The sequence below is a fragment of the Podarcis gaigeae genome, assembly GCF_964106915.1.
Source record: "Podarcis gaigeae genome assembly, chromosome: 14".
Taxonomy (NCBI): Eukaryota; Metazoa; Chordata; class Lepidosauria; order Squamata; family Lacertidae; genus Podarcis; species Podarcis gaigeae.
This window is the reverse complement of record NC_139690.1, coordinates 15,100,556-15,127,866: the sequence shown is the minus strand read 5'-3', so window position 1 is coordinate 15,127,866 and position 27,311 is coordinate 15,100,556. Positions and strand designations below refer to the sequence as shown.

Here is a 27,311-nt window from a genome sequence, read left to right as displayed (position 1 = left end):
CTCCTCCCAAGCCACACAGCTCACTTAGCCCTGCTCTGTGCCTCCCTCTAGTTATTTCATCTGGCTGGAATGTGCCCTTGGGGTATGATAAGTACCTCTCGCTTGCCTGGATGCTGTGTGTCTAGCCAGACACACTTTTGCCACACCCACTACTGACATGTGGCCCTGATAAGGCTGCCTGTGAGGAATGTGGCCCTTGGCTGAAAAAAGGTTTCTCACCCTGGCTTGGGCTACTGCTCAACTTCCGCCGCAATCTCCCTCTTACCTCAATATCATCACTTTTTTCTTTGCTCTTAGCCACAGTCTCTTTAAATCGTTGCAATTCCATGCTGTCCCTGTGACCTTTGGCGACACCATTATATGAACAGAAATAAAACGGCAGATTTTAGAGGGGAAGCACCAAACAGATGCAAATTTGATTAAGGATACTGCTGAGATCAGAAAAGTACATAGAAGGACAGTTGACATTTTTAATGGTAGGTTGAGGAACTATTGCTTTTCCTACATATAAGTGATGACATAAGAAACAATTTCAGAGGAAATATTTCATACCACTACCCTGGTTTCAAAGCCGTGAGCGTGTTATTTGCTTTCAGAACCATGCAGTGTGGATATCAGTATCTTTACAAAATGTTGCTATTAGTAGAAAAAGCACAGTTCAACACAATATATTTTAAAAATATAAACTTCACCCTCAAAATGTAAGAAAACAACAATGACATGGCCTATGGTGTTCTCTTTCTCACCCTTTCTCACACCCATTCAAAATAATTTACCTATGTCAACATTCAGAATGCCTGTGTAGTGGGCAGAGCTTTCCTTGCCTGCCATTTTTACACTAGATTATATTTGCATAGAATCATACATACGTGGGGGCCAAAGCATATAGGCCTGAATCATGGAATCTGTACATTACATGGAACTGAGGTGCACAAATCATGATTTCAGGTTTATGCACATTGTCATTTCACATGTAAAACATTATGCAAAGGTGAAACCAATGAGTGCGTGGCAGGTAGAGCCAGGACGGAGCTTGGGGATCACAGAGATCATCCACTGCACATATATGCTGAATGTCTTCACAGGGCTATCACTCCTCTGTCTCCAAAATTCTACAGGACTGAACATTAAGGATGAAGATTATATTATAAATGAGAAGGCACCCCGGCACCAAACCTTTTGCCACAGTAAAAAAAAAAAAAAAAGTACCATTATTCAGCTGTGTGGTTAGTGAAGTAAATATAAACAGACTGATCTTGAGCCTTTGTATCTAACTTCTTCCCACTCCCATTTTTTAATTAAAAACATACATTTACAATTATTACAGCCATTTTCAAAACATGTGAATGGGGAATCAACTATTAAACACACAAATCTGGTAGCTTAAAAGCACTAGCAAAAGTTAGATAAAAATATTACAAGTAAAGTCCATTCAGAATAGATCTGGGCCTCAGGCAGATGTTACTCAAACTTGTAGTAAAAGATTTTAATCACATGCATAGCCCATTCTCAGATCTTCCTGAAGCCTCTATTCATATTTGAATAGAGGCTTACATGCTTATTGCAATGGGGCATATCAGGAGTCTACATGCTTAAGGTCCTATTTAAAGGCTTCCACTGCACAAACATCAGGGGTCCCAGAAATAAACCAGGATGGCGTGAACACAATCTACCAAATTTAATTGGCTTTACATGGCTAAAGGCACTTTTGGAGTAGTCTGAAATGAATTTTCTGGTAACATTGACAAGTTTAAACTAAATGTAATCTTTGAAAAGTTATCATAACAAATCATGTTGCAAGATAAAAAAAACATTCATGCTCACTTTGAGCCACTGAGGCAAAAAAACTCTTACCTTAGAAATGGTCTAGATCAAGTGTGCACAACCTGCAGCCCTCCAGATGTTGTTGGACTACACCTCCCATCATCCCTGATCACTGGCTATGCTGGCTGGGACTGATGGGAGTTGTAGTCCAGAAACATCAGAAGGGCTGCAGGTTGTGCATGCCTGGTCCAGAATAAACTGAACTCAAAGTATTTTGTTAGCACACCTCTCCTTCCATTGTCTTGACAAACAGAAAATCTGCCACCATTTTGCAAAAAAAATTCCAGTTAAAACACCACTTGAATAAACAACAGAATCTACACCAAAATGGTTAAGTGCTGATTTACAAAGTAAAGAAACATTTTGATAGTTTGCGGAAGTGAAGAGGTTAAAAGCAAAGTGCACCACCTGCAACCAAATTCCGCTAAAGTTCCCATACAATTTTTGATAAATCAAACCTTGAGATTTAGATTTGATCCATAGTTTCTGAAGACGTACAGTGGTGTTGGAACTTAAATCATGACCCTTTTGTGCTGTTTCTGGAATGCTTCCAGGAGGTTCTTCAGTATCCAGTGTCCCATTCAGATCATTACTGAGGTCACTTCTGACCTCATCAGCAGATGTCAACTGTAATTTATTTTTGGCGTCCTTCTTCTTCAGCTTCAAAGAGGACTGAGGATTCCATTTGTCTGGGTAGCTCTCAGCACTAGTATAACTTTCATCACAAATAAATCCATGATTAACACATCCTCCAGGTTCAATACAAGGCTGGGAGGTGGTAGCAAGGCTAACAGAGCAAGAAGCAGGCGAGTCATGGCAACCAATAGCAGCTTTTGGAAGTACAGATTTTGGTGTGTTATACTTACCCACAAATGCACCAAATTCAACAGCATTCTCTCCATCAGCAGCCTTAAGGACTATAACCTGGTCGTCCTTTGTGGTACTTTCTAACTGGCTTTTACAGCTGGGCTGAGAAGGAGTGCTAACGAAAAATTTAGCTGTCGAAGATGTTAGATGTGGCATGCTGTTTAGCGAAGTGCCCGTCTTTTTATTCTTTTGAACACATTTCGATGAGTCTGTACCCTGTATTCTTTGACGGAGTTCTGGGGGGGATAGAGCTCTTGGAATTAAGGCACTGCCCGAGGAACCTGCCTCTGGAAAGTTGAATTCATCCCTCTTGGAGGGCCCAGTCATCTTATGTCCAGAATCTCTTTCATCTTGCATAGAAATGTTGCACAGTAAAGCATTATTACTCTCAAGGCCTCCTTGAGGAAAAGAAGAACCAAATACATTGCCAATGCTGTGCTTTCTCCACATGGAAGATCTTAAAGGACCGTCATCAATGGGGTTTTGTGCCAAATGCTTTGAGATACTCAGTTCTCGTGTAATTTCATTATGGACCTTGCTAGCTTCTGAAGCCTTCTGGGCAGTTAATGTTTTCAAAGTATCCACCGTAAGAGCAGAGAGGTCTTGCAAGTGGCCAATCTGTGTATCGAGAGAGTGCAAGGAACGCTTGATGTAGTTGACTCTGTCACTAACCTCCTTGATTTGGATGCACATTTGCTCAACGCTGGAAGAGGAAGGGAGAAGATACCATTGGGAGAGAAAAAAGAGAATCAGACTTTTCACTGAACGCAAGGACTTCTCAAAACACACGAAGATCACAAGTAGGGCATGTGAAATAATTACAGGTCTGTTAGCATAAAACAAGGGGTTGGACTAGATGACCCTCAGGGTCCCTTCTAACTCTTTAAAGCCCTTCACGGCCTAGGACCCTCGTACCTATGGGACCGCCTCTCCTGGTATGCCCCACGGAGAGCCTCAAGGTCCATAAATAACAACACCCTAGTGGTCCCAGGCCCTAAAGAAGTTAGACTGGCTTCAACCAGAGCCAGGGCCTTTTCAACTCTGGCTCCGGCCTGGTGGAACGCTCTGCCTCATGAAACCAGGGCCCTGCAGGATCTGATTTCTTTCCGCAGGGCCTGTAAGACAGAGTTGTTCCGCCTGGCCTTTGGCTTGGAGCCAATTTGATTCCCTCCCTCTCTCTTTTTTTGTTCCTCTTTTTTTTCCTTCTCCTGCGATGAGGCTACATTTTAATATTTTAATGTTCCATTATTTTAATGTTGTATTTTATTTTTGTTTTTAAGTTGTAATCATTCATCTTGTTTTTATTATTGCTTGTAAGCCGCTCTGAGCCCGGCCTTGGCTGGGGAGGGCGGGGTATAAATAAAAAAATATTATTATTATTATTATTATTATTATTATTATTATTATTATTAACTCTGCAATTCTATGATTCTTTGGTAACAACCCACCCATACAGAAGGTTGTGTACTGTGTTTCTGCCTTACTGGTCCGGTCTTCTGCTCTGGTCTTAAAGTAAAGGTAAAGGGACCCCTGACCATTAGGTCCAGTCGTGGCCGACTCTGGGGTTGCGGCGCTCATCTCGCTTTATTGGCCGAGGGAGCCGGCGTACAGCTTCCGGGTCATGTGGCCAGAATGACTAAGCCACTTCTGGCGAACCAGAGCAGCACACGGAAATGCCGTTTACCTTCCCGCCGGAGCGGTACCTATTTATCTACTTGCACTTTGAAGTGCTTTCGAACTGCTAGGTTGGCAGGAGCAGGGACCGAAGAACGGGAGCTCACCCCGTCACAGGGATTCGAACTGCCAACTTTCTGATTGGCAAGTCCTAGGCTCTGTGGTTTAACCCAGTGCCACCCGCGTCCCATCCTTACCTCCATCCAAATCAACTCCCACCAAGAAATTGTGTTGTGTCCCTGCATCAGGCATGATCAGATCACTGAATCAGTCTTGAAGACAATTTGTATAATCAGCAAGGTTTGCCCAGTAGTTTGCCCAGAATAGTTAAACGACAAGCCCACGTCCTGACAACATACTAAGCCTGACTATGGGTTGGCTCAGCAGCAGAATGAGCAGGGAAGAGCGAAGTGAGTTCCTCTCCCTGAGCTCATGCATTCTGTACCAACCCATGGTTTGGCTTAGAGTGACCTGTGAACCAGACCAGGGAGATTACTGTAAGTATGCAACAGAGATCTGCTAAATGAGGATAATGCTTCATGTGCCTGATGATGTATGCTCTAGTCCAGTGTTTCCCAACCTTGTGCCTCCAGCTGTTTTTGAACTACAATTCCCATCATCCCTGACTAGCAAGACCAGTGGCAAGGGATGATGAGAATTGTAGTCCAAAAACAGCTGGAGGCACAAGGTTGGGAAACACTGCTCTAGTCCATGAAAGCTTGTGTTCAAATGTGGCCTCTGTGTTGCTTTTGATGCAAACAGACTAAAATGGCTACTGGTCTGCAATTAGATTATTTTATAATGGACCCTGCCAATCAAAGGTCCACATGTTAAAACTGGCTGCTGTTGGTCAGCATCTGCTGTGATAAATGTAAACCAGAGTTTGAATTAAAAGTAACTGAAAATGTGCTATTCAATTAGCTGTTCCCATCATTCCTGGAAAAACTGAAAAGAACAAGGTTGAAACAGTCATTCTTTATTATTTCATACCGTTCAGAAGTAACTCTAATTCTCTCTTCACTTCCAGAATGGAATTTATCATCTTTTTCATTGAAATACATCTCAACACACAACTCTTCAAAATCATGAAGCTTCTTTTGATCTTCTTCTGTTAGAAACAGTTCTAGAGAATGAAAGAAACAATCCATTTCAGAAGCTTGCTAATGAACCACTGCAGAAAAGAAGTAAAAACAGTGAAAAACCAAGGAAATGAGTATTCCTTTAGCCTTTAGCCAAGGACCTCACATCATGAGTGTTGGATTTAAGTATACAGTGGTACCTCTGGTTAAGAACATAATTCGTTCTGGAGGTCTGTTCTTAACCTGAAACTGTTCTTAACCTGAGGTACCACTTTAGCTAATGGGGCCTCCCGCTGCCGCTGTGCTGCAATTTCTGTTCTCATCCTGAGGTAAAGTTCTCAACCTGAGGTACTACTTCCAGGTTAGCGGCGTCTGTAACCTGAAGTGTCTGTAACCCAAGGTGTCTGTAACCCAAGGTACCACTGTATCTGGGGTTTTTTCCCTTTCCCCAAATTAGGTACACTAGACTATAATGCACCTCCAAAAATGGTTGTTTGTTGGGTTACTAACACATCTATTCATATACTTTTAAAGTACAGTGGTACCTCAGTTTTTGAACAGCTTAGTTAACGAACAACTTGGAAATCGAACGGCGCAAACCCGGAAGTAGGTGTTCCGGTTTGTGAACTTTTTTCAGAATCCAAACTGTTCCGCTTTGAGTGTTACACTTCCTTTTTCAGTGCCACACTTCTGTTTTGAGTGCCCCTGCTCCTGCTTGCACAGGAGTAGGAGCTGAACTGTGGCAGCTCAACTAGGGAGCGCGAAGCTGAGAGATCCCCACCCCCGTTCCTGCTTGCATGGGAGCAGGAGCTGGATCGGGCTGCTCAGCTGGGGAGGTGCAAGCTCTGTCACACTTTCCACTGAGGGGTTCGTGGCTGGTGGCTCCTTTAAACTTCTCCCCTCAAGGGAGAAGTTTAAAGGAGCCCCCACATCAGCACCAGAGCCCCTGCACCACCTGAAGACAGCCAGGTGGAATAGTTGCTGGGGTGGCTGTCTCCGCATTGCCACCTGATGCTCCTTTAAACTTCTCTATCCAAGGTGAACGCAGCCACGCACCCCTCAATGGAAAAGTGTGACGGAGCCTGCACCTCTCCAGCTAAGCAGCCAACGAACTTGAAAAACTCATGAAAAAGCAGCAACAAAACAAACTGAAAAAAGCAAATCAACTGCAAATGAATCAAAATCACAAGAAAACATAAAACAACACTGACCTTAACCCTAATTCTAATCCTTACCCTAACACTAACCCAATCCTAAAATTAACCCTAACCCAGGAATGGTCTTGTTAGAGAGGAAAATTCATGTTAAATTGCTGTTTTAAGGGTTCTTTTTAAAAGTCTGGAACAGATTAATCCATTTTGCATTACTTTCTATTGGAAAGTGCACCTTGGTTTTAGAACGCTTTGGTTTTAGAATGGACTTCCAGAACAGATTTAGTTTGGAAACCAAGGTACCACTTTCAAACCCTCTTCCCCACATATCTATTACTGGCTCACAAAAGAAGCTCTTAATCAGGCTGGGGGTTCTCTGGCCACAGGAGGTCTGGCTCAAGTCCCGATGTGATATCAGGTGTCTGACAAGTGGGAAAGCAGCTACCAGGAAACAATGGGGAATCTTTAAATTGTTCCTGATAGTTCTTGGCAAGGGAGCTTTGATGTTGGTGCTAAGAAGCGGACTGGGGCTGTCAGCAACTCTGCGTAAATCTGCTGCGCTACAGAGTTGCCCATCAGGAACTTGCACAGAGATCTGCACTTACAGCAAACCCGCAAGAGGGTCTTGCCATAAGTGCAATTGTCCCTTTGCAATGCTGGCTTGAACTGAAAGTTGAAATGCAAAAGATCTTCCTCTGTAGGGGCAGCTGGTTTTGTTTTGGTATTGTCAGGCGACTGACATGGATGTGCAATGTCCTTCCCAACTATCAAAGAGGTCCGTAGTGATGGTGAGAACAAGTCCTTGTTCAGCTTTTTAAGAATTCCACTTACAGTGGTACCTCGGGTTAAGTACTTAATTCGTTCTGAAGGTCCGTTCTTAACCTGAAACTGTTCTTAACCTGAAGCACCACTTTAGCTCATGGGGCCTCCAGCTGCCGCTGCGCCGCCGGAGCACAATTTCTGTTCTCATCCTGAAGCAAAGTTCTTAACCTGAAGCACTATTTCTGGGTTAGCGGAGTCTGTAACCTGAAATGTATGTAACCTGAAGTGTCTGTAACCCGAGGTACCACTGTATAATGAAAGCATTTTTGTAGCAGTGGTTGGGCAGAGATAAAAAAATGTGCTGTCACCTTAAGTTCTCTTAAGCATCCTGTTCGCCCCAATCCTGAAAACAAGGCAAAATGTTCTGTCCACACACCCACACCCAAATTGTTGAGCCTCCACTCCCACTTTGCCATCCACCAATGGGACAGTGAACTGAGGGGTGGGATTTTGCATAAGCCCTACACATAAACCAGGCTCCTATCAATCCCTGGATTTCACATAATGCAAAGAACAACCCAACGTTGCATATTTTTGTTTGTTCTTACTTGGCCCATCAGAAGTTTTGTCTTTCTTTCTCTGCTTGCATACACAGCAGAATAGGGAAGCCATATGACTAAGAATAATAAGAGGAGGGGGCAGGATCGGCTTCTCGTGATATGCCATAACAAAATGATAACGCTGGTATTTCCATACAATGTTGGAAATTGCTTTCACCTGTAAATATACATTGCTAAACAAAAAGAGAAGAGAATAAAGAAGGCAAACATTTTAGTTTGATCATCTTAGAAACTAGCAGCAATGATCTTACATTCTGCTCTGTACAATTATTAAAAGAGAGTACAAACAAAACAAACAAACAGCATAACTTCTATCATATTTATTTTATTTATTAAAAAATACACCACTATGTCATAAAATAAGCAGTTTACTATAATATATATATATTTAATAAAAACATGGATTCTTAAAAAAATTAGAGACCATCAACTAACTATTACGGGAGTATGTTTTCTTTATTTCCTGCATAAGACTTTCAGCAGAGAAAAAAATTTCAGCAGGCATTTAAAAGTTCAAAAAAGAGGCACCTGCTAAATTTCTGCTGGCAGAACATTACATATTCTTCTGACACTCTTGCAAATGATCTCAGCTATTGTCCCTATGGTACCGTAGACCAAAGTTGTTCAGGGCTTTGTAAATTAATACAAGGACCTTCAACAAGGCTTGGTCATAGAAGGGCAGCTGGTGTGTATGTTTTAACGATGGTGTCACATGTTATTGGTCATGTGCCCCCACCAGCCATTTGGCCTCCATATTTTGCACTGGGGGAGCTTCAAAACCACAAAGAGCATATTGCTGTAATCCAACCTTGAGGTTACCAATGTATGTACTATGGTAGTCAGTTATCGCTGTACAGGAATGGCCACAGCTGGCAAACTGGACAAAGCTGGTAAAAGGTACTCCTAGCTACAGAGCCTATTTGGTCCTCTGGTGATGAAGATGCATGCAGTGAGTACCACATGGCCGTATAATCACCAAGCTACTTTTTAAAGCACTGATTTAATATCAACTTAAAATGTGAAAAACATACTTGAAAAAGGCGATGAGAAGATTGACCATAATAATGTACTGCACGAAAAGGTAGACGGCCTGAAGGAAGGGTGTCAGCCATGCTCCAGTAACACATGGTATGATTGTTTGGGAATCATTTGCACATACTTTGCAGAATAAGAAAAGAAAAAGAAATTTTTGACAAGATTTAGCAGTTTACTTCTTACTTAGAAGCAAAGCTCTTTATAGCGCATCAACAAAATATTATCACCTATACTTTTTCAACACACAAGTAGCAGAAGCCGCTGCACAGCTAAACAGAAAATTTATGAATAAAACAGGTCTGTGGGCGTTAAATACCCAAACTTCCAACCTCAGCAACTGGAAAGTTTATTTAAATCAGTTAAGAACTGTCTTTCAGTTCATGCCCTTCAAAATGAAAAAGAAATAAAGCTTTTCAATAAAATAAAATTCCTCCATATTTATTAAATGTATATCCCACTTTTCCATGATATAATCATGTTTACCAAATACATGCATCACTGTAGATGAAAAACTAAAATTTTAAAAATCAAAAGAGATTTTAAATTTGTTTAAACATGTTTTTTATTTTAGGTTTTGTCCCCCCTGGTTTAAAATAATACCTAAATATTACATACATTAGAATAATCCTTTCATTTTTATTTATTTAGAAAGGTTTATGAAACACTTCATCACACTCTGTGGGGCATACAATACAACAATCTAGATAAAACACAGCTGAACTCCAAAAACTTTTTAAAAAAATATCAATAAAGCAATAAAATCATTATGAATTAAATATAGATTCTAGATTAGCCCTCCCATCTCTGTGCTCTTTAGACACAAGAAAAAGTTCCCCTTGCATGCTAATAAATAGAAGGAATAAAAATATCTTACCATCAATTTCATAGGCATAAACTTCACCAAAGATCATCCAATAGGGCCGAAAGACAATATCTCTTGCTAAAACCCAAGATGGTTTTTCATTAGGATAAAGTATTGCCTTTCTGGGGACTCCAAAACTAAGCAGCACAAGTGCCATAATTACTACAATGTAAAACATGTTGGCCACCTGTTTAAAACAGAGTTAAGAGACAGTTAAAACAGTGGAGAGCCCTCACTTAAGCCCTCCAAACTGCAGCCCAGCTCCTTCTTTATTGTTGCCATTCATATTCAACACATTTAGAAGCACTCTGGACTTGTTTTGTCCATCTCTGCTGGTCAATCACCTTTGGACAGTAAGTAAGTAAATTTTTATTTATACCCTGCCCTCCCAGGCCAATAACAGGCTCAGGGTGACTAACATCAAATATCAAACACATTAAAGCACTATCAAACAATTGATTAAAATACAGCTTAAAAATTAAAATCAGGATAAAATTAAATGACTTCCCATGAATTACAACCATAGGGGTTGGGAACCTCAAGTATTCATCAGCACAGCCAATCACAATAATCTCTACATTCCACCCATCCCAAGGGGTAACCTTTAAATTAATTTATAATATTAGTATAGTATAGTATTGTATAGTATAGTATAGTATAGTATAGTACAGTACAGTACAGTACAGTACAGTACAGTACAGTACAGTACAGTACAGTACAGTACAATACAATACAATACAATACAATACAATACAATACAATACAATACAATAATTCCAAGAAGAGTGGCTTAGGGAGGGCAAGTGGCCACTCTGAACTTCCATTTTGACTTTATTTCCCTTCTGAGTTCCTGAGAAATGCACTGTAACTTCCATAAGAATTAGGGCAAGACTGTGAAGAGCATCCCTCCCCAATCAGATGCATGCATTTCAATCTGAGCCAATCGGATGCATGCATCTGCAATATCCCTGCTCTTCTCTGAGGCACAGCTAATTTCCCACTTTTTGCAAGCACCTAGGGACAGGCCAGTCTTTGAAACAGCAGCACGTATCTGTGACTTCAGTGTTCAACTGCTAAGTTCCCAATAAACTTAGAGAAACTTTTGTGTAAATGTCTGAGTGCCTACAGCAGTGGAGTACTGGGGAACTTGTGGAACTTCCTGCTACAATATTTCAAACTGATCATATGGTGTGAAATACTCCACATGCCAACATTGTGGCTTCTTGTTTTTCTCCACCTGTCCCTCCTTCTACACATACAGCAAACTGCCTTACACAGCTGTCCATCTTTATTGGTGGAATACCCGTTTCACATGACTGTAAAAGGCAACACTTTTGAAATGTTTGCAAATAAAATATATTTAAAATATATCTCAAGAACCACCTCTTCCCATATGAACCTACCTGGAGCCTGAGATCATCTTCTGAGGCCCTTCTTCATGTGCCTCCTCCTTGAGAGGTCTGGAGGGTGGCAACATGAGAACAGGGCCTTCTCTGCAGTGGCTCCCCGTCTATGGAATGCTCTCCCAGGGGAAGTTCGCCTGGCACCTTCATTATATACTTTTAGGTGCCAGGCAAAAACGTTCCTTTTTAACCAGGCCTTTGGTTGATCTGATTGACATCCTATGCCCTTTTAAAACATGGGTTTTTGGGGGAGAGGGGGTTTATTGGGTTGTTGTTTTTATTCTGATTATGTATTTTGTGGTTTTATATTTTGATTTTATTCTGTGAGCCACCCTGAGACCTCTGAGTATCGGGTGGAATATAAATCATCATCATCATCATCATCATCATCATCATCCCACAAACCACAATTTTAATTTTGGTAGGAAAAAAGCTTACCATTTTCCCAATCATCATGACGTAAGGTCCAGCATGTTGGTTTACAGCCAAAAAATCCAGTAATCTCACATACCAAAAGATTATATTCAGGCAGTAAGTTAGCCTTCCAGCAACGAAAACGTAATTTGAATTGTAAGTATCTTCACTGAAGTTTCCCTGTGCTCCAAATCTTAGTCCAAAACCAATGAAGAACGTGATAATGGCTACCGTATCACTGACATTGAAGTAATCATTAAACCACACTTTAGTCTTTTGACTGATCTTGCCCGCCTCTGACATAAAGATCTGTTGTAAAAATAATGAGAAATTGGGCACAGTTCATTTTGTCTTACATCAAAGGGCATTAAAAAGCAGGTAGCAGTTATGTACATACATTGATACAAAAAAAGTTTAACGTAAATCAAAGACTGAAGCCATGGTAGGAAGTGGTTCCATGAACTACAGCAGGCATAGGCAAACTCCAGCCCTCCAGACGTTTGGGACTACAATTCCCATCATTCCTAGCTAACAGGACCCAGTGGTCAGGGATGATGGGAATTGTAGTCCCAAACATCTGGCAGGCCAGAGTTTGCCTATGCCTGAACTACAGTAATGAGGGACTCTGGCTTGCATTCATCATGCTAAAAGCTAATAAACAGAGAAAGGAATTTGAATCCCAATTTACAACATATGACTTGCAGCCCCCAATTTACAACATATGACTTGCAGAAAACGAGTACTGCATCAATACCCTACCACAGGCTTCCTCAACCTCAGCCCTCCAGATGTTTTGAACTACAATTCCCATCATCCCTGACCACTGGTCCTCCTAGCTAGGGATCCTGGGAGTTGTAGGCCAAGAACATCTGGAGGGCAACAAGTTTTGCACAGTGTATTTATGCTGACTCTTGAAAGTATATTTAAATCCTCTTCTGCATTAAAGAGCACATTACAAATGCAAATATACCTCACGAATCTTCTCAACAGCCAACGTGAAAATATATGCAATGACAATCCATTCTTGAATTGAGGGCAGCTCTTCCATTTTCACAAGAATCACAAATGTATAAAGCATCAGAAATCCTAAGTAGGCCAACTATAAAAAGTAAAATGTTGAAAATAAATATTAAGAAAAGTAGTTTATTTTTTTTCCAAAAAAAGAGTTATTTTTCCAAAACAAAACATAGAAACAAAAAACTCACCGTGTTAAACCAGAATTTCACTATTGGTGCATGATAGAAGGCATAAAACTTTCGCGTAATGGGAAGCCTCTTGGGTTTTACTGTTGCCTCCGTGTCATGCTTTCCTTCTGTACTGTCCAAGACCCTTACTTCTTTAAACACTTCCTAACATTAAAATAACACATTTTAAAATCATGTATGAGAGTAAAGTTAGTCTTCGTTGTTAAAAACGTGTTAGTGTTTGTGTGTAGAATTACCATTGGTATCTCTTCTGCTATGTTTTGAAAGTTGTTTTCACTGTCTTCCATAGTCATTTGATGTGCATCTTGAGACTGTGGAATATGGGACATTTCTGCCTTGGTTTTGTATTCTAGCATTAGTATGGTAGGGGGAAGTAAGATGCTCAATATTACCTGTAAGATGTGAACATCAAGTTATTAAGACAAAATCTTTCCCGTTTTTCTAATAATAAAAAAATCAGAACTATCCAGCACACAGAAGTCCCCTCTTCCGCCCTCTCCCACATTTCAGCAAAATCTGTCAGGTAGCAAGTAAAAGATGTAGAAGAATGATTAGGTTTTTTAAAAAATTAACTACTACAGATACACATAGAACATTCCATAATATTCTTGAGGGGAAAATATCTGCAATTTCTAAAAAGTTGTTAGACAAAATGTGCTCAAATAGATTTCTACCCCTCATCCTAATGCTTTTATCAGTATTAGACTATGTAGAGGCTGCAGAAGGCATATCTCCCTGATGCCATTGAAGAATCATAGATTCTGAAGCACACCCACCAACCCACCTTCATAAAATGAGTGTTACTCTTAGTTGACTAGCAAAGCAAGTTAGAGATGACAACTTGGAACACAAGACAGACAACAGCACATCATACTTTAAAATGATGCTTGAGGATGGTCTGTATCAACACTGTACTTTTACATAATCATTTTCTTATTATATTCTAACGTAGTGGGGCAAATTTTCAGTGCAGTATACAAAGAGAAACACACCTCTTATTGTTAATCCAGACTATATGGCTTACTTGACATATGCCATTCTGAAAACTTACACCCACTCACATCCTGCTGATTTGTCTGAATTCTGTTAAGCCTTCTCACTTGCTCAGCTTCAGCTACTAAAATATAAATATGAAGTTTCTACATCAAATTTTACTTTACTACCCGTAGAAAGCATAATGACATTTCAATTTTACAAGGGGGTTTCAGTCTGTTAATGTTTCACCACTACATTTTTAGTAGTAGATTAGTTCTCATGATGATCTAAGTATCCACCTCTGGTTAAGGGCTACTTGCCTGGTTTCTGCCTTCTACATTTCTGTACCTTTTTTAAAAAAGATAATAAAGCATCAAAAAAAAGTTATTGTTCATTCCAGTATCACCTCTCACTTTGATTATGTTAAAGAGCTGTTTTGCTTAGCCTACATAAAGATTACAGTGAAGAAAACTTTGCATGACTATGCTTTCAACATATCCCTTTCACTTAAGCATTACTAAAAGAACAGCAAAAATGGATTCCAAAGAAGGTATTATCTATAGACTAGTTACCTTGTACCATGAATTCTTCCTCATGTTCAGCCTTCCCATCCACATATCAGACAACAACATTTGTGTACAAGTATGAGCTACGAAAGGGCGAAGCCGTGAAGACACTGCTAGTTTAAGGCAGGTGGCATTACTCCAGTTTTTTAGCTCGTAAGTTAGCAACTTCATAGCCATAGTTTCATCTTGTCGGAATGACTGCTCTAATAGCTCAACTGCCAGCTGCCCAAATTCACTGTGGGGGGCAAAAATCACAAGACATACAATGTTAAAGATGCACAAACATATTAAAGATGCCAATTCTTTCACCCATACTAGACTTCAAACACTGAACTTCCTGAACTGAATGGAAGCACCTGCTTAGTACTGCTGTAAGAGAGACACCCGTGGATACAACTCTGTATGGCCAAAAAGAAAATTGGTTTCATCTCAGCACTTCCCTGTTACTCTGAGTGAGTTAAAAGGTGTACCTGATGCATCCTTCTGCATCTATACCCAAGATTTCCCTGGACCAGTTATCTGTTGCTGGATTTCAGGAAGTGACATCTAACCAGAACAAAAATAATTCAGGCTTTTAAAAAGGATTTGCAATTTTAGAAAAGCTAGTAGGAGATTGTAATTAACCAGCCAGAATAGACAAAAAGGGCGAGTGCATAACAGCTATGGGAAATGAACAGGAAAAAATGCATATGGTACTGTGGTTAAACTCCATCATCTACAAAAGCCCAACCTGACATTCTTCGATTTCTGCATCTTCAGCATTAGCTTCTAGCAACTACTATGAAACAAGAAGCTGAAATTTGTCTTAAGGATTTTAACAAAGTAGAATGTTTACTTTGAATACTGTTTCAGTTCTTCCGAGGTATCGTCAACAAGGTCACTTTGTTTTGATTCATAGGCCATTGAACGATATAGCTTGCAGGCCACTAAGGCTTTCGCCATGGATTCTTCACCATGTTGCCAGAAAAAAAGAGCCATTTTTTGCCTCTTCATTAGTACTGCCCACAGTAACAACTCATTCAGAGGGTAAGGAAAGCGTCTCGTTTCTGGATCATCAATATCTACTATGTCATCTTTGGTTTGCTTCTTTTTTCCTTCTTCTGAAGTGTTATCGGCCTTTAAAAAAAAGGTAGTAATTTAAAGGTTTTACAAGGGCAGCTAGAATTATAAGGTTTAAAGAGAAAATACAACAGTGAAATGTGGTACTCAGACATCAGATATTTCTTAAAAACTCGCCAGTAAAATATTATTTCAGGAGAGAATTGTTCAAAGAAAGGCACCAAAATAACCGAAGTAAATATATCATGAATTAGCAGCTCCACCCACAAATAAGATAATTTTAGCCTGTGATAGAACCTTGCTACAAAGAAATGCTATGCGAGCATCTCCGAAGCAAAAGGGGAAAATACAAGCAAGGTTCCACGGCCACAAAATCAGAGATAAGGAACTTTCATTTAGATTTCGAAATTTCTCAGCTCATTTGCATGTGTCAGAAAAGGAATTGCTACAATTATAGTGATTATCTGTATCACTTCTGCAACTCCAATTTCAATTATGGCATGTGTGCTTTAAAGGCTGTTACAAGTAGTACAGTACAATGCACTATTTATATACACCTCCATACATGCCAAGATCACATCACAAAAACAAGAGCCCTGTTCCAACTTCATCTCCTTCAAGGGCAGCTGTGTGCCTCATACCTTTGGTTTGTAAGGCTGGGCAGTTTTGATGAAGTGATTATGCCGCATTTTCTCTTTCTTATCCACCCTGTTACCAAAAGGTTCGTGGCTTTTACGCAATTGAGGGGTGCTGCCTGAAGCATTTCGGCCAGACCGCTGGTGGTGGGGAAACAGAAAAACATGATTATAATGTAGTACAGTGCCTGAATTATGTGAAATCATTGAGATACACAGTAACTCATTATCTGAAGGACAAAACCATAAATATTTGTATATAGCCAAGACAAAGTAGCTTATTTTTGCATAGTAGTGAGAATACAAGCTGTGAAGAGTCTCAGTTCGACTCTCATGTCGATTACAAGCTTCCTAGAAGCCTCTAGGGCAGTTCAAGGTCTCTCAGACTCAGTCCCCATCTACAATGTTGCAATGTTAGTGGCACAGCTTGCAATATTATTTTAATATTTGTTGAGATAATAATGCAAAATGCTTTAGGCACAATCCAGCAAAAATCGAAGCACTTAAGTGCAGCTGGATCATGTCCAGTATATTACTATTGATACTGTCACAGAGAAAGCAGACCAGTAAATTGCACAGTTCAAAGTCAGAGCTAACTCTTTATTAGAAAAAAACATTATCTCCACAGACTTGGCTGAGTGACAGACCTAAGGAGCAGAGCAGCTCATTCCCTGTAGGTCATATTCCATGAAATCAGTTACCAAGACTAAAGGTCCCACCGCCCCACAGCCATCTATGTCTCCTTCTCTCGAGGGCTCCTCCCATTTCATGTCTCTCCTGGTTCTAGGAGTCATGGTAGGGAGGGGAGCTTGTCGCAGCAGGAGAAGAAACCTGTGACTCTTAACAAGTGTGACTCATCTCTGCCTCTTGACCTCCCTTCTTCCACTCATCTGCTTCAGCTTCTGCCTCTGATTCCTGACTTCTCTGTTTCACAGACTCTCCTAGCTCACTAAGCCCTGTTACATCTTCAGCTTCTGACACCTCCTCTTCACTGTCTTCTCTCTCTGACCACACATCGTCGTCCCACCGCCACTCCCTGTATTCTGAGCCTTTTTCCCTTGGTGGTTCTCAAGCTGGTTCCTACCACCGTTCCTGTGTCTAACCAACTACTATGTATTTTAGTACACCTGCAGCCCCAGGCAGTCTACTCCATTGTCTCGAGACAGATACAAACATACATACATTGGTACAGTTCCAAGTACACAAAATACTCTAGAGATCTTAGGAGAAACACCCTTCTAAGAAATGAGCTGCTGTTATTTTACATTAACTGAATTGTTTAAAAAGGTTAAATACAGTGGTACCTCGGGTTAAGTACTTAATTTGTTCTGGAGGTCCGTTCTTAACCTGAAACTGTTCTTAACCTGAAGCACCACTTAGGTAATGGGGCCTCCCGCTGCAGCCATGCCGCCGGAGCACGATTTCTTTTCTCATCCTGAAACAAAGTTCTTAACCCATGGTACTATTTCTGGGTTAGCTGAGTCTGTAACCTGAAGCGTATGTAACCTGAGGTACCACTGTACTACCTTTTATGCATTATTTCAAAAAGAAAAAAGAAACCACATACCCGATTGCTGCCACTGAGACTGTTGTATATCACTCTGAAGCGTTTTCGTGTGTAGGTGCATCTATAGGTTCCTCCCATCAAATATTCCACAACAAGCCCCACATCAATCAAAGTGAGTTTATATCCGGGAGGAAGGTTTCCCTGAGGACAAGACAGTATTAACTTAGCACTAATACATGCTGCAATCTCTGTATCACATGATGTCATTCTGCAAAAAGAAAGTGAGGGATGTTTTGCATGAAAGTGGTTCTGTGTACAGTCCCAAGCACTCCCCAGGGAAAGACACCTGGGCATCTAATGCAGGCTCACTGCTAGGTGTGCAACATGGACTAACAAAGTGACTCCACATCTCAATTTAGATACAACACCAAACTATGGTTGGAGTATCTGGAGCAGCTCAGATGCATGCCGTTCCTCCTTCTGTGTATGAGGTCCTTGGTTTCCTTCAAACACAGAAAGGACATGAAGCAATATGTAGCTATGGACAAGCATCCATTTGAACATGAAGCAAAGTGCATTTTTTTTGCAAATGGCGTTCTAAAATTCTTAAATTACCCGAAAGCAAGTTCTCCACTATACACACCACAGTAAGTGCTTAAAATGTTATTAGTAAAATGACTATATGAGAAGGGGAATTAAAACGTAGTTTCTTGCTTGTGTATTTTAGCAAGAGCCCTACCTGTTTGACATCTCGAACAAGATGAAGCAGTGCTGGATTAGTTGGGCCTTGTTTCTTGATGTAGAAGAGAAGAATGCAGACTTTTAGATACACTGAGGCATGTGACAAAACAAAGTAGTAGAATGACAGATTGCAAAATTGTGTTGTTGTTTTTTCAATTATCCAGGTTCTACATAACTCAGTATTTTTTAAAATTATAACAGAAGCACTATCTTCTACATGACTAAATAATTTGACTGCTGCTTTAAAAAACACACCAAGAGAAGCACTATAACAATTTAATTTGCTATACTTCTAGAACAGCTCTACCTAACCAAAGCTTTCACCAGGCATAAAGTCTATGCTTCCCTGCAAACATGAAAATAAAAACTGATCTTTTGATAATTAACAGCTTTTTTGTATTTTTCACTTAGAAGAATCCTGTGAGTCAGTAAGAGATGTCCATCCTTCCCTAAGGGTTTAATCCGTAACCCAAAATAAGGCAGTAACTGGCAGAGGAAAGCTTTAGCAGCAGCTGTAATTTCCCTCCTAGCCTTTCTCCTCAATAATTTTGGGGCTAATCATCTAAAGTGTGAGGAGGGTTTGCAAGTACTGGCCCCTTCCTTAATTTGTCTAGCATCCCTTGAATCTAATTTCTCAGTCCTCTGCTGTTTCAAAACACACTCATTTCTCCTGAGCTAGATTTTATCACTTATTAGCCTTGTGAAAGAAATGTCAACTATCTGGCCCTTCCAAAAGATGCAATCAATAAATCTTTATTGTGGTCAAAGACCAGACTGCAAAATTAGCAACAGCAGCATACGCTTCAACAGCATCAAGAGGCGGACGTAATTAAAAATTCCCTATAAACTTATTTATATCCAAAAGATGCAATCGGCATTTCAATTTCCACAGGTAAATTCAATGCCATCATCATAAGCTGGTTGAGATCAGCTCTTGAATGCAGGATAATAATATTATTTTCTTCAATGCGTGCTCCAAAAGCTTGCACAATCAGAATGAAGGCTCATGTTTTACACCTAAAAGTCTGTACCGTTACTGATATAAAAATGACAACCTTCCATTAAACACCTCCCTCAATTGTTACCCAAATCAATCTCAAACAGTATTTCACTTTGAATGCATGTTTTTATATGAAAATTATAAATGAAATAGAAATACAACTTGGGAATCTTAAAGAGAATTGTTGTTGCTATATTTATTCTACATATGAACCGACTTGAACCCTGTGATCATCATCTTTGTGTGCCCTCTCCATGGAGATCTGGAGGGTGGCAACATGAAAACAGGTGGCTGCCTGCTTGCGGAATGTTCTTCCCAGAAAGGCTCATCTGGTGCCATCATTAAATATCTTTAGGTGCCAGGCAAAACCAATTCCTTTTTAACTGGGCACTTGGCTTTTAATTATCTATTACCTTTTCATGTAGGTGGGATATTTCATTGTAGTTTTTAAAAAATGTTGGTTTTAATGTGTGTATATGGGGTTTCTTGCTTTTATAATACTGCAAATCACTCTGTTGACATGGCAAAAAAGTAACTAATGGGTTTAATTAATACCAATAATAAGAATAAGAATTAACATCCACTTACAGTGTTGTAAAGTTCTTCCAGTCTGGGAATTGTAAGGAATTTGTGCATGCTCACTCCATTTTCAATAAGAAGTTTCACAAAGGCAACTCTATCCATCACAAGGGCATCTAACATAGCTTGTTCCAAAGACCCAACCTGAAGAAATAAAGACAATCCTTAAATTGAAATAATATGAGAAATGAGAAAACCAGTATGCCAAAGTCTACTGTGCCTTATGCGTCTGGACACCTCTTAAGAGATTGAAGTCAAATTCTGCAGCAAGGAACTTTATTTTGTGCCAACTGAAGTCTGAAAGTTGTATCTGCAGTGAAATGCTCATGATCCCTACTTAGTTTAAATGGATACCACTACTAATCATAACAAACAGCACAGAGAAATCCAGAAGAGCTAACAGGGTTGCACTTCCTTGTTCTTCTCCCCAACGAAAGCAGTGTTAATGCCAAATCCAGATTGAAACGGGCCTAAATTACTAGTGAGATCCAAGAGTGTCTGAAGTTGCACGGCAACCACACCTGCTCAATCACCTTGCAACGGGATTGTTGAGCACCTTGCTGGTTCACATTATGCTCTTAGTACTCATCTTCGCACTAAGTACAGTTGTCTGCAAAATATAATTTGCTCCAAACAGGGAAAGGGGGCAATTTGCACAGGAGAGGGAAAGGCAAAGAGTGTCTGAGACTGTATGATTAGGTGATCAGGAAGCTTTCTGTCTACACCAGAGCATTATGGTTTTGACAGACGATTCCTTAACAATAATTCAGCATCTTATTAATAACAACCATGAACAACCATGTCTACATACCAACCACTGCTGTCCATAAACAAAAACATGATTTTTGGCAATGTCAACTCTGTCCCACGCAAGTGTTAGGACAAGCTGGTCAAACGCAGAAGCATTTGTGCCTAGAAAACAAACACAGAAAACAGATTCAAACCCGTTCACCATAAAATTCTTTTTTTCAGCTGATTTCATGCCTTACCTTATGCTAGGGAAATAATGCATAGCCTATACAATTCATGGTAAAATAGAACATATCTGCTGGAAAAAAGATATGCCCTCTTTTAGAGTGCTACAGATTGTGGCTTATTACTAAAGCAGAGCTGAAATGGGCAGAATTTGTGAAAGCTTATGTCAATTGTTAGTAGGTAGCTCCCTAGACTGGATGGAGGGGGGATTGCCTGTTCTTGAAGGAGTTACACTCCCTCTTAAGAAGGAGGAAGTAACACCCAGTGGTGTGGAGTGCCTTCTGTCAACTTTGGCTGGTGGCCAGAGATGCCTCTATCTGAACAGGAATAGTCTAACGTCTGTGGCCAAATCCACTAGGTTGGATTACTGCAATGAGTAAATACATGGGGTTGCCTCTGAAGACAGTTTGGAAACTTCAGCTGGTGCAAAATTCCGTGGCCAGACTGCTCACCAGAACAAAATGTTTTGGCGATATAAACTGATCCTGGCCCAACTGCACTGGCTGCCAGTCAGTTTCTGGGCCCAATTCAAAGTGCTGGTGTTGACCCATAAAGCCTTAAATCGCTCAGGACCTCAATACTTTAAGAACCACCTCTCACCATGCTACCGGACCTGGACTCTGCTTGTCAACCAAGGCCTTTCTCTATGTCCTCCTCTTCCCGAGAAATTCAGAAGGTGGCAACACAAGAACAGGCCTTTTCTGTGGTGGCTTCCCATCTGTGGAATACTCTCCACAGAGAGGCTCACCGGCAGCCATCATTACATGACTTTAGGTGCCAGGCAAAAACATCCCTCCATCTATTAAATAAACTACGGCCTGTTAAATGTGTGTGTGAGGCAGGACTGTTATTATGATTATTTTATTATCATGCTGTCTATTATTATGGTTTGTATTGTCTTTTTATTATTATGCTTCATTAAAATATGTTCTTAATGTTGCACACCGCCCTGAGATCTTCAGATAAATGGTGGTATATAAATCAAATAAATAATAATAATAATAAATAACCACAACAATGTCCCCAGTAATATTTTGGATGGTACTGTGAAAAGGGGAGAAAGTGTTTGCCTGTTCAGATCCAGAAAGTAACGCACTCACTTTGGAAGAGTTTTATGAAGTTATCACAAAGCTATACTGAAATGGCTATGTAGGATGAGATGACACTATGCAAACCAGTGGTAGCCAACCTGGTGCTCCAAGGATGTTGAGTGATTACAACTCCCATCAGTCCAATCAGAAAGCCCATCGCCCCCACCCCAAAAACAATCAGTGCATGCTTAATTATGATATGCTTTTAAAGTCAAAAACTCACCTTTTAGCAGCGCTGTAAGGATTGCAACATCAATATCTTGATGCTCATCAGATCCAATATGGAACACAGTGATCTGTTTTGAAAATTATATTGGGAGGGGGGCAGTTTTCAATCTCATAATAGTTCCTTTACATATGGTTGATTTGTAACAGTTCATTTGTCTAGCCATAAACCATAACAAAATGCATTAAAATAATCTGCTGTTGTATATACAGAATTCCAAAACCATATAAGGAAACTGCAGAATAATTAACTGCAGTTAATAACCAGCAGTACTATTCTACAGTTAACAACTGCAGAATAGTACTACTAATATAGTACTATTACACATGTAATTCAGAGACCACCATTTAAAGCTTAGCAAATTCCAATTAAAAGAAAAGTTAATGCCATGTGCCTCACAACACATCAATATAATTAAAATTTACACACATTGACAAGCATTTAAGGTAAAAGACCCCTGCATGGTTAAGTCCAGTCAAAGACATCTATGGGTTGCGGCACTCATTTTGCAGTGGAGTGGTTCAAATATAACCAAAGCTTTATATGCATGAGCCTGCAGTTAGGTCTGAATTTTTATATAACAATTCCCTCCATCCTTTCTTTGTTTGAAACAAGAAAACACGATACTTTGCTCTTTCAAATGAATCACAGGACATGGTTTGTGTTTGCCTTGCAAGCCAGTGTTAGAAATCAGCATCACAGAATCAAATAGCAATTGCACAGCAAGCACAAATTTTAATTTGCTAATTCAGATGTATCAGCAAATGACAGCTTTTCATAAACCAAGAAGAGAGAGAATTGTAACACATAAGACAAATAGGGAATCTGAAAGCCGAAACCTACTCCAGGGTTCACAATATGCTATCATCACAAAATGGATTGGCATTATGTTTGGTTTTTGAAAACCTTCATTGGTTTTGATAATACACTTATTCAAGATCTGCAGGGACAACACAGATCTTTGGATCTTGACTGAAAGAAAAAAATAAATATCAACCCAATGGAAAAAAGGAAAGCGTAAACATATTTTTTAGAAAGAAACGAGGCTCAGCTCAGACATAGCATCAACTTGTGGGGTTGCATCCAACTAAGTTATTGTCATTGCTCCTTTGGAACCTTGGAGCTTGGCCCTAGGATGGCAGACTCTGGAGGAAGGTGTGGAGGAATGGGGAAGGCTGGTCTATTTTAATTTTTCATAGCTGGTGTAAATTAATCAAACATTTATTCAGAAAAGTACAATACTAAAGATGACCTTATTGTCATGGTATAGTATGCAGAGATTTACTCACAAGTTCTCTTTTTTTCATGCACTCCAGCAAGGTCTGGAACAAATGAACTGCCTCGCTCTGACCAAAATTAAATGTCTTTTTGATGGTTGAAATGACTTCAGGTTCTGCTCCATCAGGGATATTCCTGAGACGAAACAAGAATCAATTGAAACAGGCAACCATGTGAAGTATTCTTCCCATCAAGGGGAGGGGTGTGTGACTCAGGAGTTAGAGGGCAAGGTTTCAGGTTTAATCCCCAGCAACTCCAGTTGAAAAGATCTCAGGTAGCAAGAGGGGGGCAGGGAAAACAACCTTGGACAGATGCTACTTTGAGAAGACAATACTGGGCTACATGGACCAATGTTCTGACTCAGCAGAAGGCAGCCTCCTATACTTACCCTCCCTCTTCCGTTTGTTTATATACATAAGCTAGGATGTCTGCAGCTCTGCCAGTTCCCTCACAAACCACCACTGGCACAGGTGGGTTTTCCTGAAGGTATTCCAAAACTGTGAGGATAACATTGGGGCCACCTTCAAATATGAGTGCAACCACAGGGACACCCTGGCCAATTCCTAGACAAAAGAGGTTAAAAAAAAATGCGGTTATTTTTTCATTATGTCTTTTTCAGAATAAGCACAGCACAGTTCATTAAAACTCAACTCAGAAAAAATGACTTATACTCAAAGAATGTTTATAAAGAACTGGAGCTACTCACAGGGCTTTGTATATCTAGAACAGAAGTGTTATTCTTTAAAAATGCTAAGCTAAGCCCTGCAACGAAAAGCTCAATTATGCAGCCTGTATAAATTAAGCAGAATTGCAGGATTTGTTATTTTATACAATTTATTTCATGGTTTTGACTATTTTGCACAGCTTTTCTACTCGTCCAAGTCATGGGAAGGGGATATGGACTAAACAAAGCACTGAAGCTCCTCACTCTGTTCATGTGAAAATCTCATTCAGCAACTCTCCATGAGTCCAAGAACTCATCAAACATTTGACCACACTTTATCAAACATTTGTTCAGCATCTGCCTAGGGTGATGGTTTGAAGGCACACAGTCACACTGCAGAAACTAAATGCTTCAGGTCTGACAGCCCTACGAAAGTAAAGGAATTGGAAAGGTCTTTTGGGGAACTAAAAATGTGAATACAAAATATACAAAAAAGTCATTCTCTGCAGTTCAAGGGCAATACATTTTAACTATGCATACAAATCTTCACCAAAAACTAATCTTCCTCAGCAGCGGTAAGCATAAATACTGCTCAAAATTTCTAACATAATATTAAAAAGGTAAAGGGACCCCTGACCATTAGGTCCAGTTGTGACCAACTCTGGGGTTGCGGCACTCATCTCGCTTTATTGGCCGAGGGAGCCGGTGTACAGCTTCAGGGTCATGTGGCCAGCATGACTAAGCCGCTTCTGGCGAACCAGAGCAGCACACGGAAACGCCGTTTACCTTCCCGCCAGAGCGGTACCTATTTATCTACTTGCACTTTGCCGTGCTTTCGAACTGCTAGGAGCAGGGACCGAGCAACGGGAGCTCACCCCGTTGCGGGGATTCGAACCGCCAACCTTCTGATCGGCAAGTCCTAGGCTCTGTGGTTTAACCCACAGCGCCACCCACGTCCCTCTAACATAATATTAGACTCACCTTATTCCTTCTATTGCACAAACAAGTTAAGAGGCTGAGTAGCACACATTTTAATACTGTTAATCATACACAAGGGCTAAAGTGTGGTTTACACATTTCAAAGGCCTAATTAAACTGCAGCCAACTGTGTCAGCATAAACACAAATGGAAGAGAAGCTGTAAACACATAATAACTGTACACAGTAAAAATGTAGCCCATAGTTACAACAAATACAGAATACAGAAGCACTATAAAGCTTCTCTTTACCAACTCCTAGTCAAAACAGGATCATTGGTTTTAAAAACATTTTGGGAGTAGATGTACTATATTCCCCAGAAGCCAGCTTGTACAAATGATGCTTAACAGCTAATCTATGACTGATGCAACACAGATTAGTACAAAAAGGTCAGGGTTTCCTTATGTTATTCACACACAGATCTAAGCGTTTCATGCTCACAATAACTTTTGCCCCCAAAGAGAGAAGAATTTCTGTTGTTATAGAGTGCAAGTAAGACTAGAAGTGCAAATCACTCACACTTATTATTTGCTGTGCACCTTTATTATGTCTGAACCCGATTAGAGGATTCAATCTCAAAAGGAATGAAATACAGTTTAAGCAGAGATATTGGTGTGTGATGCATTGGATGGGGGCAGGTATTCCTGACAAGACTGCATCCTAAAGGATCAGACTCACAGCCTGCTGGTGTTGTTACCTCTGGTTGATGTTGATGGCATCTGTGGCATGAAGCCTCTTTCAATAGTTAAGGCTGGCCAACCAGCTGTGACTCCTCTTGGGCAAAGACAGCCTAGGCCACAGATTGAGAACCTGCGGCTCTCCAGATGTTGCTGGACTAAACTGCCATCAGTCTTGACCATTGGCCTTGCTGGCTGGGGCTGATGGGATCTGGAAGGTCACATATTTCCCTACCCCTAGGCATAAGCAATTATATATTTCCAAGTCATATCCAACTTAAGACTACTGCAACATATTGTTCAGGGACCTGCCTCTGAGAATTTCTGAAAAAAAATTACTGGCCAAAAATACCACTGATAGACCACTGACCAGAACAAGCCAGAGGGAACATATCTTAAGACTCAGATTTTTAAAAGATCACCTACTTCCCTTCAATGTCTACCTCTAATTCCTGAATTCTTCTCAGGAGTCCCATCTGGTGCTATTATGCCTTTTTCGGCACTAGGCAAGTATATATTTTTATTTACCCAAGTCTACATTGGTTGAAATTATTTTCTTACTACTATATGCTTACACTATTCTACTGTTTTTAACTGTTTTCCAAGCATCGGTTATATTGGGATTACTCTAGATTTCATTAAACTACCATGATAGTGGCAATGCAGAATGATGGGAAGTCAATCATAATAATAAAAAAATGCATCCAGGAGAATCAAATGAAGTAGTAAAGCTTTTCCTGGAAGGTACTACTTCTAGTGGCAGGGTGGAGAGTGCCTCTTGCAATTATCCTTAATAATCCAAGCCCCGGTAACAAGAAAATCAGCACTCCCTGACTTGCTATTTTTCTAGCGGCAGTTAATTTTCTATATGGGGAAGCTGTGAAACCTGCAATCCCAGCTCCCTTCCTAAATAACGCAAGTCAAGGCAACTTTTTACCAGCTTAAGTTCCAACCCCCACACTGCATATAGAACAAAAAGGGCCAACACCACATAATTAGTTAATCATGGTCCACACATACGTGCATGGATCCTTTGCAGGTTAATTGTTTTTTCCAGTTCTCTTCGTAGTTTCACTTCTGCTCCATATTTTCCAACTGTTCCATCATCCACCAGTATGAAATGGGAATGAAGATTATTCAAGACATTAAGTTTGCTCAAAGGATTCAGCAGGGTTTGATATGGAGCAACAACCTAAAAATAAAACAAAACAAAAAGACCTTCGCATGGATATAAACCTGATTCCCTCCCTCCAAAATGTGGCAGGCTTCAAAATTCCCTTTTCATTTGCCAATTGCCAACGATCTGTTTATCCATCAGCTGCAGATTTCTGCTTCATTCCCATATGAAACAAATTGTCATACCAGGAAGTATCAACACATTAATCTTATTCATAATTGGGATTCTTTATTCTTTAAAAACACAATGAGGTAAGCGCACAGCAAGAAAAAAAGCAACCAAAGATCA

The 27,311-nt window shown here is 40.2% G+C and overlaps 1 protein-coding gene across 2 annotated transcripts in view; it reads right to left on the bottom strand.

Moving 5' to 3' along the window:
• Positions 1-27,311, bottom strand: part of TRPM7 (transient receptor potential cation channel subfamily M member 7) — a 76,882-nt gene that overhangs the window by 14,567 nt on the left and 35,004 nt on the right. Inside the window, exons 7-27 of one of the 2 annotated variants that reach the window (XM_083712378.1) lie at positions 26,867-27,038; positions 23,917-24,091; positions 23,540-23,663; positions 22,248-22,320; positions 20,770-20,870; positions 19,968-20,102; positions 18,378-18,431; positions 17,699-17,839; positions 16,138-16,272; positions 15,273-15,553; positions 14,444-14,672; positions 13,133-13,288; positions 12,897-13,040; positions 12,662-12,790; positions 11,716-12,000; positions 9,887-10,061; positions 9,009-9,135; positions 7,966-8,150; positions 5,356-5,488; positions 2,283-3,394; positions 266-342 (exon numbers count right to left, since the gene is read on the bottom strand). In XM_083712378.1, the coding sequence (XP_083568504.1) occupies positions 266-342; positions 2,283-3,394; positions 5,356-5,488; positions 7,966-8,150; positions 9,009-9,135; positions 9,887-10,061; positions 11,716-12,000; positions 12,662-12,790; positions 12,897-13,040; positions 13,133-13,288; positions 14,444-14,672; positions 15,273-15,553; positions 16,138-16,272; positions 17,699-17,839; positions 18,378-18,431; positions 19,968-20,102; positions 20,770-20,870; positions 22,248-22,320; positions 23,540-23,663; positions 23,917-24,091; positions 26,867-27,038 (4,143 nt within the window). The remainder of the gene's footprint in view (positions 1-265; positions 343-2,282; positions 3,395-5,355; positions 5,489-7,965; positions 8,151-9,008; positions 9,136-9,886; positions 10,062-11,715; positions 12,001-12,661; positions 12,791-12,896; positions 13,041-13,132; positions 13,289-14,443; positions 14,673-15,272; positions 15,554-16,137; positions 16,273-17,698; positions 17,840-18,377; positions 18,432-19,967; positions 20,103-20,769; positions 20,871-22,247; positions 22,321-23,539; positions 23,664-23,916; positions 24,092-26,866; positions 27,039-27,311) is intronic. The other variant, XM_083712379.1, reaches the window with a different exon arrangement.